Genomic DNA, 13,758 nt, shown 5'->3' with positions numbered 1-13,758 from the left:
TAATGTAATTTATTTCTTATATACCGCTAAACTCCGTTAGGATTCTAAGCGGTTTACAGAAAATAGACAATAGTATGCATTAAAATTATAAGTAATATAGGTTTACAGAGAAAATATACATTAAAGGATACAATAAAATAAGATGAATAAATAAAGATAAATAAATAAAGAATAGGTACTTAGAACTTCCCTTACTGTCCCGAAGGCTCACAATCTAACTGAAGTACCTGGAAAATTAACAATTAGTTGAGTAATAAAAGTAAGAAATAGAAATAGAAGAAAAAATAAAAAAATAAATAAGAAAATAAAAATTCCAACAAGACTACATTGATCCAAGGACTTTGAAAGGTAGAAAAGAAGAGAGATAGGAATAGCTGCAGAAAGGAGGAACCGTTGAGCAATAGAATTCTGGAGAAATTCAAATGTTAAAAAATAAAACAAAACAATACCGTAGGAGCCCTTAGAGCTGGATTGCCTAAAAGATGCCGTTATCAGTGGCTGCCTTCAAAAGCGGTACTGATCCCATGTCAATGATGCAATGGTGCCGTTTGGAGAATCACGGCTACGTGAAAGGTAGGCACTGGAAATGTACGCCAGGGTTTTAGAGACAGAGGTTTAGATTTTTCTGCCATCTCAGGCAGATGGTATAATCATTGCACGTGTAAGACTTTCTTGTTTGTGTAAAAAAATCTTTTGTCAAAGCACTAAAATTTTAGTACTTTTTTTTTTTTTTGTCTCTCTTTCTTTTTAATCATTGAGGACTGATAAGTTAACTTGATGAATCAAGGGTCCCAACACAGACCATGTTTCAATAGCCTGCTTCAGGGAACTCAGCGTTTATTATGACCAAAAACTCCAGTCTCTGTCGTATATTACTGTTATAGGGAAGTTTGAATAAGAGATACATATAACAGAGATTGGAGTTTTTTGGTCATAATATATGTTGACTTCCCTGAAGCAAACATTGTCCATGTTGGGCCCCTTGATTCATCAAACTATCAATTTTTAATGATTAAAAGAAAGAAAGATTTTTCATACCGGACAGTATTCTCCTTCTACAAAATTAGTCTCAGTGTGCCTTCAGACCTTAAGCATCTCCTCGGTTGGTATACCTCCCATAGAGTTTGAAAATTCAGAAGAACAAAACCATATAAACTCTGATTCACCCCCGATAGAACCTTGGAGCAGATCCATTGTGCTACTGGGAGTCAGTACAACTGCTTCAACACCGGAGCAATATGCTCTCTATGTGGGATTCCCGAAAATCACATTACAATGTGCAACTATTTTGAGAGAACTGAAATACCAGTATTTTCCTACTGGAGGTGTTTACACTAAAGTGTTTTGGGATAAATTTGATACTAAATATAGTCAATTACTGATATTCAATTCATTAAAATTTTAAATGTAGATGAAATAAATTTGGTTAGTTTTTAGGATATGAATTGAATTAAAGAAATCAATAAATTAAATATTTAATTAATTTTATGTTACGGTATTCTTGGTATAGCGTAAATTTGATACTACTTCAGGCGCAGTACTAGTGATTTCTCACAAATTTTTTTATGTTCAGTTATACACTCTAATTTTGCCATTAGTACACAGCCATTGAAATAGATTAGCGAATGAGCCCTTACCATCACCCATTATGAAGGCGTTAAGGGGTCATACACTAATCATGTTAATTACCCACAGAAGCTAAAATAATAATTAAAAAAAACAAACCACAACAGCTAATGAAAATATCCCAACTGTTTCCTTTTCAAAGTCCTCTCAGAATGCTAAAAATAGAAATCAAACATGCCAACTAGCAGAATAGAAATGTGCTTTGCCTAATTATCATAATATAATTGACAGACATTTCCACTCAGCAGCTTCTCTGTTGCTGAATTTACAATATCCTATGGGCTCCCACATTCAATATTGGTAAGCAGGAAAACAATGACTAGGCCAAAGCCACAGTAAAGAGCGTCTTAGCCACTAATCTCTTCCTCATTCTGGAAAATTAATATTCAGCCTCTTTGCAAAATAGTTAACCTGCCTCATGCAAACCACTGATCTGCACAGTCTAATATGTTCACGAGGTCTTCATAAACAGGATAGAGCAACCTGATATAATTTTAACATTTTTTTCCCACAGGAAAGCTGATTAGGGGGCCAGTTGTATAAAACCATTTTCCCCTTCGGACGCTAGGTGGGGGATCATTCTTAAAAGGTTGCCTGAGATATGACATCGGGATACGGTGTGTTAAGTGTGGATTCTGTAACAGCAATTTTGCACGTACAGTTCCCGATTATAGAATACTAGCGTAAGTTTGCATTTGCGCAGTAGCATAGTAAGGGGAGGCGGTCTTCCCCAGGCACTGTCTTAGTGGGCACGCTGGCACCAGTCCTCCTCTCTGCCCCTTACTCCTTCCCAACCCCTCCAACCCCCCCTCCCTGCATGCGTCCCTTCCCTTCCCTCATACCTTTATCATTTTCCCGGTGCGAGCAATATTATGAACTCGCTGTCCGTGTCAGTTCTCTCCGACATCACTTACGGGTCCCGCGCCTAGTTAAGCGACATCAGAGGGAGAGCCGACACGATGCGAAGCTGTGGTTAAACGGCCATGCTGAACTGTCCGCGCTGAACTGGCTGCTCTGAACCGTCCAAGACCCTGCCGTAAAGTAGGTTACATTTCACAAGTGCGCATCATATGTACCTGTTGCACACAAATATATGTGTTATTTGTGCCGTCTGTGCGATCACCATTACCCTCTCCACATGTCTCACAGAAGATAATGTGGGCAAAGTTTGCACACAAATACTGTACTACACAAAAATAAGGAAAAAAAGTGTATGCATATGGCAGCTGCTCTTCATCTCTCACTGTCCGTGAATATGCATACTGCCCTCTTCACACATATCTCGCACACAAATAATATGTAAATGTTTTGCAGGCACTGCACACATTCGTGCATCTTCTGGCTGCAGCTACGAACGACAGCTCTGATCGGCCACTAAACTTTTGACATTACAGACAGGTGCTTCTTCCTGTGCATCACTCAGAGACGTCTGAGGATCCCGTGCCGAGTTCATTTTAATATTGATAAGCTCTTTTACATAGATCTGCATACTATTTCCATTCATGACTTCCACAACAGGGAAACAGTGCTACTGAGACACTTTGTGCATCCGATGTCCAGTAATGAGCACGTTAAAGTGGCCAAAACCAGGACTTTCTGGGGTGTTACAAGTTCGTTTACCTTTGAACATCTGCCCCTACAAATAAATGGATGGCTGCTCCTAGGCAGTGGCGTAGTAAGAGTGAGCACCCCCCCTGCCCCACTCGCCGCGCCTGGGCCCCCCTTCCATTTCCCTGTACCTTTGTAACTTCTCCGGCATGAGCAGCATGCCCACCTCGGCGTCGGCTCGCCCTCTGACTTCACTCCCTAAGCGTGGGTCCTGGAAGCGACGTCAGAGAGCGCGCCGAGGCCGACGCAGGCAGTAATCTCGCGCCAGAGAAGTAAAAAAAAAAAAAGTACGGGGGAAGGCAAGAGGCCCGCACAGCAAGGAGAGGACTGGGGGGCAGAGAGGAGAAGGGGTACCGTGCCTTTAGCAAAATGGCGCCCGGGGCGGACCGCCCCCTTTGTCCCTCCCTCACTTCTTACTATGCCACTGCTCCTTGGTCCTCTCCATAGACAAATACTAACTAGTCATGCAAAATTTTCTTCCTTAGGTAAGGATGTGGTATATAAATTTATGAATACTGTTCCTGCAGTGTTCTCATTATACACTACGAGCGAAACTCTCTCATGACACTATGAAACCAAAGAATAGATGTGGTGGATGCACTTTGATTTGTTTGGCCTGCACCACGTTGTAACTTGTTGCTGTTCTTCATTAGCAGAACAGCTCCTGCGTGGGTGGATAACTAAACCTTCCTCTTGTTTGTACAGTATGGATTCATTATTGTTAAAACGGTTGCCGAGCATGAGACTCTCCGTCTTGCTGACTCAAATGTTTTACTCTTGGTTATCACACCGCCACTACTGTGGCTGGGGCTGTTTTCTTTAATTCCGCAGTTAACAAGCACGTCGGTCATCTCCACGAAGACTAAAGCTCGTCTTCTGTGACAAGAGTTCAACTTCGCTGCACGGAATAAACAGAAAGTAATTCCAATTTTGAGTATTTTTAGTAGCATGCATTTAAAAGGTCTACACACCACAGAGCTTTATTTCTGTCTACTAATAATTCTGTCAAGAATCCAAAGATGGGCTGCACACTAAGATGAAGTGGTACTAGAGACTCAATGTGGATCCCTCTTAAAAAACTGGAATTCTCCAGGAATGAATCTGTGCAAACCAATGAGGTTCCCCCGTCCCTGTTTCATGATGTCTAGCATGAAAATGTCTAGCTCAGCGTCACAATTGAACTAAAAATGTAGACATTTTTTGTTCCAGTTATGGCTGTAAAATTTTTTGGGTTTTCATTCAGACTTAGATGTCATAGGCCAGATTCTATATATGGTGCTCAAAATTGTGTGCAAATTTAGGTTCACATCCAATCTGTGCACACAATTTAATTGGTTAACGAGCTAAAAATTGGGCACTAACAACCAATTATTGGCGTCAATTTGCAAAAAAATTTGCATTTACCTGTCCTCGTGCAAAATGCTATTCTATAAAGGATGTGCACATAAATCCTTTACCATGCAACTAAAAAGGCTGTGGGGCCATGGAAAGGGCATGAGCGGATCAGGGGCGTTCATTAGAGATGCGGGGCGGTATTATGGAATTCGGGAAACCCCTCGCCAGGATTTACCCTGGCTTTCAGCTGGTGTAAATGCTCACAACTAAAAGCAGGGCACAGGTCCCGGAAGCACGTGCCATTCTATAAACAGCATCCATCTTGCATCGCCATAATAAAATAGCACCCAAATGCAGTTTTTGTTTGGCTCCCAAATATGGGTGCTGTTTATAGAACTCCCCAATGTCAAACATGCCCTTCATGTTACTTATGATGATGTGAGCACAAGTGAACTGCTGTGTAATTCACCTATGGCCTAGCCGCCCTGAGTAGGCCCGCTCTTAGTATTGCAAGCTAAGCAGGGTCGGGCCTGGCTAGTACCACCTGGGAATACCAGGTGCTGTAGGCCAAAGGGCCCTATGTTGGGCAGCAGCAACATAGTGGAGCCACACACTGCACAGGAGAAGGTAATGGCAGACCATGGAATATTGCCACACCCTGGGTTTTGGCCAGGTACTAGTGACCTGGATTGGCCACTGTGAGAACGGGCTACTGGGATTGATGGACCATTGGTCAGACCCAGTAAGGCTATTCTTATGTTCTTACGTGAGCCAAGTATAGGGCAATCAAGCCATTGTAACATCACTGATGAGGTTGGCTCTGAGGCACTGTGGAATGAGGCATTATGACATCACAATCTCAGCTCTGGAATGTTGCTCTCAATGGGGTTCCAGAATCTTGTTATTCTTTGAGATGCTGGAATGTTACTACTCTTTGGGTTTTGGCCAGGTACTAATGACCTGGATTGGCCACCGTGAGAACGGGCTACTGGGCTTGATGGACCATTGGTCGGACCCAGTGTGGCTATTCTTAGGTTTTTACATGAGCCAAGTATAGGGCAATTAAGCCATTGTAACATCACTGATGAGGTTGGCTTTGAGGCACTGTGGAATGAGGCATTATGACATCACAATCTCAGCTCTGGAATGTTGCTCTCAATGGGGTTCTGGAATCTTGCTACTCCTTGGGTTTTGGCCAGGTACTAGTGACCTGGATTGGCCACCGTGAGAACGGGCTACTGGGCTTCATGGACCATTGGTCTGACCCTGTGAGGCCATTCTGATATTCTCATGTACTCTGCTGTGAAGCATCACAGGGTGGATTCCTCACTGTGTGTGTTGCCATGAGCCAACCATCCGCTGTATAATTCAGCATGGTAACTGGGGATTATTATCCTTTTAAAGGTAATGTATGGTGTACACACGGTGGACCAGAACCAGTTAGAAAAATATCAGCCTCCAGCACTTTTCTATACAGGGTGAAATGAGTTGAGCCCCTTGAGAAAATAACATGTACAGTGACAATTCCGTGCCCTGGATCTGCACCTAAGTTTCAAGTTTTATTAAAATTTGAGGTACACGCAATATCAAATATTTCAATGCGTATTACAAATTTGAAAAGGGGACAAACAGTTTATTACAAAATAAAATATATACATACAAATTTATTACTGATACAAAAGGAAAGGGGGGATGAGCTACATTTATTAAAGAAAGAGGAGAAACATTTATGGGTAACACATCAGGAGGGAGGGGCGACAAATGAAGATAAAGAGGAAAAGAGAAAGAAGGCAAAAGAAAAGAGGAGGATTTGAGTCTAAGATCCCAATTCTATAAATAATGCCAAAGCCCAGGCCTATAACCTTTTTTTTTTTTCCTATGTTCAAATAATTTTTATTGATGATAAAGCCATTACAAGCAGAGATTTCAGGCTTTGGAGTACTTTTCCACCCTCATTAATCTCACTTGCCCTATGTAGAGAAGGAAGGGGAGGGAGTTTGGTTGATGTTACTCTTTTATTGTATATGCTTGTTCTATTATTGTATATGATGCATTATTATTTGTACTGTGCACCTTTGGGGTGCGCTGGTTTTGTATTTGCTGTGTTTGCATCAATAAAAATTGTTTGAACCTAAACCAACAGCACACAGATAGCACAGAAACCAAGAACAGCAAAACAAGGGTATACAGACTATCATCATCAAGTTTTACAAGGTCAAGCTCAGCATCTATCACCCCCCTTTTCCCCCCCAAACCCTTCCCAACCCCCACCTTCTTCACCAAGCTATTCCAAAAATACTCCTAATCACTTGCTTTAACACAGCATATAGCCATTTATAGAATTATATCTAGTGGTGACTAGAGTGGACTTAAGGGCACCCTATTATGCAAGGGTTTTCTTGGCCTAAATACCAGCACCTAAGTTAGGGGCCTATCAATGCCTAAGTTCGAAAAAGGCGCCTACATGCAAAACACACCCAAGATCCGCCCCTAATCGCGCCTACTTTCTGGTAGGCATCTTGGACTAGGCACCCTCCTGAAAGCGGTAGGCGCCTAATGAGTTAGGTACCTGCCCCCCAATTCATTTAAGTCAATTATGAAGAGGGTTAAACCAGACGTCCGGATTTCCCCAGACATGTTCTCCTTTTGAGGACACATCCGGGGGTCCGGATGGCTTTTCAAAACCCGGCACTTTATCTGGGTTTTGAAAGGCCTCCTCAAATCGCGTCGGGCAAGGGAGGAAGTCCACGCCATGTGCGGACTTCCTCCCTGCCCGAGAAGAGCAGGCAGTGAGGGCGGGACTGGAGCAGGATTAGGGCATTGCAGGGCGGGGATGGGCTGAACTGGGCAGGCCTGGGGACGGGTCTAGGGGGATCCAGATTTTCCAACTGGAAAATCTGGCAACCGTAATTATGAAGTGCTGTTTGTTACCGGCACCAATTAAGCTTTTTTAAATAATTAAGTAAGACACTTAGATCAGCATGATGCGCTGAACTAGGTGCCTAACTTTAGGTGGTTTTTTAAAAGAGAATCCGGGCCTAATTCTGTAATTACACATGTAATTTAAAGGAATGCGCCCGGTCCGCTCATGACCCGCCACCCATTTTTAGACTTGCACCTAAATTTATGCTTGTAACCCTTAACCAATTGTAATTAATGACAAAAATTGCTTGCTAAAATCCCAATTATTGGCGCTAATTGGCTTGTAATTCAATTCAATTGTTATTCAATTAAATTGTGTTCTTTTTCACCCAGAGAATGGTAGAAAGCTGGAACGCTATAGGGGAAAACACCCTCCAAGGATTCAAGACAAAGTTAGACAAGTTTCTGCTGAACAGGAACGTGCGCTGGTGGGGCTGGTCTTGGACCAGAGGGCCGCCGCGTGAGCGGACTGCTGGGCATGATGGACCACTGGTCTGACTCAGCAGTGGCAATTCTTATGTTCTTGGGTATGTGTCTAAAATCGTATACGCAATTTTTGGCGCTTTTTACAGAATTAGGGGGGGGTCATTCTATATCGGGTTGCACAGACCCTAACACCATTAAAGAACTGTTCCTACATTTAGATGTTCCTGGGCAATTCACTTAATCCTCCATTGCCTCAGGTACATTAGATAGATTGTGAGCCCACCAGGACAGACAGGGAAAATGCCTGAAGTAACTTCTCTGGGTGTAAACCACCTTGAATTTGGCTGTATAACTACAAAAAGGTTATATACAAGCCCCAATCCCTTTCTCTGATGTCATAAAGCATGGCAGAATCCCAAATAGTGGCAACATTCCAGAGCTCATATTGTGATGCCATACTGCCTCATTCCACCAATGCCTAAGAGTCAGACTCATCAGTGATGTCACAATGGCTTCATTGTTCTAGAATTGGCCCACTTCTAACATTGTATTGGAGGAGAGTGTGGCGCAGTGGTTAGAGCTACAGCCTCGGCACCCTGTGGTTGTGGGTTCGAACCCTGCACTGCTCCCTGTGACCCTGGGTGAGTCACTTAATCCTCCACTGACCCAGGTACATTAGATAGATTGTAAGCCCGCTGAGACAGACAGGGAAAATGCTCGAGTACCTGTTTGTAAACCCCTTGGACAACCTCCATTGATAGGCGGTATTTAAATAATAATAAAAGAGTTGCCCCCTATGAATTTATAGAGTTTTATAATTATTAACTGCAGTCATGCCCAGGGCAGGATTAATTCATCGAGGGCCCCTAGGTACCCAAGTACACTGGGCCCCCTGCCCCGCTCCACCCCACCCCACCATGCACCCAGGCGGAAACAGGAAGCTGCATCAGAGGGAACCTTTGGGCAAGCAGCACCGCTTGCACAATTACAGTTCCCGTTGCCTTTCTTACCCGCGTTGCTTGCTTTTCTTATTTTCCGTCGATGGAGGGGGGTGGGGGGGGCCGCATTGCCGATCGATGCTGGAAAGGGCCCGTCGCCATTTTGAAAAAACAATGTTGATGCCTTCCTTCATCTGGCCCCACTGACCATTTTGGGCCCTAGGCACGTGCCTACTTGGCCTATTGATTAATCCTGCCCTGGTCACGCCATCTGGGCTTGCGCGCATCTGTAAAGCTGAAAGCTCTGCCGTCGACAGTTCCACCACCAGCAGGGCCTCCCAAAGCAGACAGGTTTCAGCGGAGATGTCAGACTAACGATGTACCAGCCATCTGGGCAGGAGCAGATGGGCAGTGTTGGAGGCGGAGGATCGCGTTTGACTGCGTAGAAGAAAGGCCCGTCAATCTACTTCTGTATTCTGCCCACAAAAACGCGATGATTCATCAAGCCACGGGGACTCGAATACGAGTTCATGGCACCTATCATCGTCATCATGATTATTTAAAAATTTGTGAAATGCTAATAAGGCCGATTTTCAGCATAATCTAGCCGGCTAACAGAGTCGGGGGGGAGGGGGGGGTCAATGGAGCTAGCTGTCTATGTCGAAAGGTTTGAAAACTACTCCACGTAGTGTGGCTAAATACAGCCACATTAAAATGTAGGCAATTCCTGGGGTGGGGGTAAATAATGGGCCAGATTTCCTGGCCCTGAACTGAAACCGTTTCCATGACAACAGAGTACAATGAAGTCTCTGAAAAAAAAAAAAGTAGTCTGAATGAGCTTTACTACTCTCCTGGTAGCAAAGATAGGCTTGAACTAAGTAAGCATTCAATTGCGTTAATAAGCCTTAATGACACAGCAAATGCCTACAACAGACAGACATGTTGAAGTAAAAAATACAGTATAGGTATAATTTTCCAATTACGAGATCGCAAACATAACTGTATTATTGGTGTGATTTTATAGAATTATAGCAGTTGCGACTCCTACACTTTGAAGTATCAAAACTTACAGCAAGCAGAAGGATGAGAAGACTTCGAATTATCCAGAATACTGCCGTTAAAATCGTTCACAAGGGGGAAAAAAAAAAAAAAAAGTATGACCAGAACAGAACGCAGAGGGTAACCATAAATGGGAAATTCTTGGACTGGGAAAAGGTGACCAGTGGCGTGCCCCAGGGTTCGGTTCTTGGGCCCATCTTGTTCAATTTTTTTATAAATGACCTGGAAGAGGAAACATCATGCGATATAATCAAGTTTGCAGATGATACAAAACTATGTCGGGCGGTTGGCTCTCAAAGGGACTGTGAGGATCTTCAGAAGGATCTAAACCAGCTGGAAACGTGGGCGATAAAGTGGCAGATGAATTTTAACATAGACAAATGCAAGGTGATGCATCTGGGAAAGAAAAACAAAGAACATGATTACAAGATGTCGGGGGTGACATTAGCCAAATGCGAACAAGAAAGGGATTTGGGGGTGCTGATAGACAGAACCCTAAAGCCATCAGCTCAATGTGCGGCGGCGGCGAAGAAAGCAAATAGGATGTTAGGCATGATTAAGAAGGTGATCACGAGTAGGTCTGAAGTTGTTATGCCACTTTACAGAACAATGGTCAGACCACACTTGTAATACTGTGTCCAACACTGGTCTCCATACCTTAAGAGGGATAAAATTCTGTTGGAAAGGGTGCAGAGGCGAGCCATGAAACTAGTCAAAGGCATGGAGAATTTAAGCTACAAGGAACGCCTCGGAAAACTGGGACTGTTCACCCTCGAAAAGAGAAGACTGCGTGGGGATCTGATAGAGACTTTTAAAATATTAAAAGGATTTGACCAAATTGACCAGGAAGCAGCATTACTGACATTTTCAGATGTGACGCGGACAAGAGGTCATAGCCTGAAACTGAACGGCAGCAGGTTCAGGACAAATGTCAGGAAGTTCTGTTTCACACAACGAGTGGTGGGCGCTTGGAATGCTCTCCCGGAGGAGGTGGTGGCAGAGGCTACTGTTCTGGGTTTCAAACGCAAGTTGGACGCACACCTTCTTGCAAATCATATCGAGGGATACGGGAAATCCGGGTCTCCAACAAGGAGCACCTAAATGGGCCTCCGCGTGTGCGGATCGCCAGACTAGATGGACCTTGGTCTGTTCCAGTGAAGGTGTTTCTTATGTTCTTATGACCGTGTCACACCGCTACTACGACACTCCCGCTGGCTCCCCGTCACTCAAAGCGTAACTTACAAAATTCTCCTGCTTAAATTTAAAACAAGATCGGAGCACACACCGGCATTCATTGACCGCCTGCTGATACCATGGGGCTCATAATCGAAACGGACATATGTCTAAAAACCGGCCTAAATCGGTACTTAGACCAATCAGTGAGACAAGTCGTACAAGTGCCGATAACCGAACCGGGTTGTAGACGTATCTAAAAGTGACTTAAGCCTTCACAGTGCTGCAGTACGCCCAGAGCTAAAAGGGGCGTTTTAAGAGGAGTGGTGAGGGAAGGATTTGGCCAGGACGTGGGCCATCCTAAACTTAGTCGTACTGCATGTAAAGCCGAAAGTTTTACAACACTGCCTAGACTGTAAGCTCTCCAGGGACAGGGAAATACCTAGTGGACCTCACCTCGGGCTACTACTGAAAAAGATGTGAGCTAAATCCCACAAAATAAATATCCACTATTTCTTTCCAGTTATGAACTTGAGAACTGCAGTTTAAGGAATTAGGAGCACTGAGTAGCCTATGGGGGCAAGGATTTGCTACCATAGACTGCAAAGTGTCACAGGAAACCATTAGATTCCCAAATTGCCTCTGTGATAAGCAAACATGTTGTCGTTAAGTGTCACTGACTTATGCTCGAGTCCTACCGACCTGATGAATTGTGGATCTAAAAAGAAATTGGTTTTGTGCTAGTCTGGAAAGGTCCTCCAGCGTCATCCCCATGGTTGTTTTCAATGTGTTCAGCCATCCGATTGCAGGTTGCCCTCTTTGTCTGGTTCCTTCGATCTTCCCAAACATGATGTCCTTCTCCAGTGATCTCTCTCTTCTCATGGTGTGACCAAAATAAGACAGACAGTTATAACTTTCATCATTTGGGCTTCGACTGACATAGGCGGTTTGATCTCTTCCAGAATCGATTTGTTACTTCTTCTGGCAGTCCATGGCATGCCCAAAATCCTTCCCCTGAAACTTAAAAAGATACCGACAAGAAGGCAGAACTGGTTCATAGACAATTGCGCGCAAGACATTCGCGCGCGGACAAAATCGCACAGACAATTGTCTTGCGCTGAGTTGTCGCTGCGCTTAATTGTCTTACGCTGAAATGTCTTACGCTGGATTGTCTTAGCGCTGACTTGTCTTGCGCTTAATTGTCGCTGCGCTGATTTGTCTGCGCGATTTTGTCTGCACGCGATTGTCTTGCGCGCTTTTGACCTGTCACCGGCAGAACTAGTCAAAAGGTTCTGAGAGTGGTAACTCGATGACAAAAAACCTCTGTGAATACCAACACAACTTCGAAATAAAATAATATAATAAATATTAGTGAAATTGGGTAACCTCGGTGCGAGGGGTCAGCGAAAGGAGAAATTCTCCGGTGCTTCACACAACAAGGCAGAGGCAACCATACCCCTGCCTACACACCATCATCGGGTACCTCATGTGTGCTTTAAATCAAAAGTGTGAATCAAACCACAGTGAATAACTAGTATAACACAGGTGAAATAAATCAGAGAGACCACTCTGAGATCCCCCCCAGCCAACTCCCCAAAAAAATGACAACGGCCTTAGCTTTGAGTAGTCTTCATAGATCATACAGAACAAGCAGGGGGAAATAGAATCAATGCACCCCTAGATACCAGGCTCAACTAAACCCGGTTTCAGGAACCCGTAGATGGAAAAATCAATGGCATAAGTCCGAGCCGGCAGGAAGGGGGGGCGTAAAATCCTTCCCCAGCACCAAAGCTCAAATGAGTCAATCTTCTTTCTGTCTTGTTTCCATAGTGTCCAACTTTCACATCTGTAACTGACCACTGAGAAAATGAGTGCGTGGACTAATCTGATCTTCGTTTTGTCAACGTATTATATCTTCACCAACGCCTATAGGCAGTCCTCTGATATATAGCTCCGCAATCTGATGTGAATTCCTTTCTCAAAACCGGAGCTATATTTCAGAGGACTGCATAGAGGCGTTCCATTTTTTGACAAAGGATTGGTGAAGGTATAATACGTTGGGGCCAAAACACGATCGTGTTGAGTCTTGAGATACAATAAAGGTGATTGGACATCAAGTTTCAAGTTTTATTAGTGCTTGATAAATCGCTTATTGAATATCTAAGCGATGTACAATTCAAATAAAATAGAAAGACAAATACAATGACTTTAAATAAAACATACGGGGTAGACATACATGAATCGTGAGGATTGGGGGGGAAAGTTACAATATGTTTGTAGAAGAAAAAATACATCAATGGGGGAAAATAACTCAGGGAAGGGTAAAAGAAGAAAAAAAAGAGAAAAAAAAATAAAAATTGTAGGATGTCAAGCCTAGGGACAAAAAACTTCTATGTCTGGGTCAGAGTCTCTTTCGCTGTTTGTTCTTTCTTTCCATTCTTTGGGAAGTTGTCATCTCCTGTTTCTCTATGAAAACAGCAACACATTTCAAGATGGCAAACTGGTTGACACTTACCTGACAGTGTCTGTCACCTGGCTGGCCCCCTGGGTAGAGCTGCTGGAGTCCCTCTCTGCTCTGCGACGGAAAGACTGGCGGTTCTGCACCTGTCTAAGGACGCTACTTTTTATCTCCAGTAGTGTCGACATGGTCATTAACCTGCAGCAGAGGAAA

General features: G+C 43.7%; 1 protein-coding gene across 6 annotated transcripts in view; it reads right to left on the bottom strand.

The window, feature by feature from the left end:
- The window catches only part of BAIAP3 (BAI1 associated protein 3), a 325,750-nt gene that overhangs the window by 177,633 nt on the left and 134,359 nt on the right, over nucleotides 1-13,758 (bottom strand). For all 6 annotated transcript variants that reach the window (XM_033963395.1, XM_033963398.1, XM_033963399.1 and 3 more), the window contains one exon: nucleotides 13,603-13,743. In XM_033963395.1, coding sequence (XP_033819286.1) covers nucleotides 13,603-13,743 — 141 coding nt within the window. The remainder of the gene's footprint in view (nucleotides 1-13,602; nucleotides 13,744-13,758) is intronic.

Source organism: Geotrypetes seraphini, chromosome 11 (genome assembly GCF_902459505.1).
Source record: "Geotrypetes seraphini chromosome 11, aGeoSer1.1, whole genome shotgun sequence".
In the NCBI taxonomy this organism is placed as follows: domain Eukaryota; kingdom Metazoa; phylum Chordata; class Amphibia; order Gymnophiona; family Dermophiidae; genus Geotrypetes; species Geotrypetes seraphini.
This window is presented reverse-complemented; position numbering and strand designations above follow the sequence as displayed.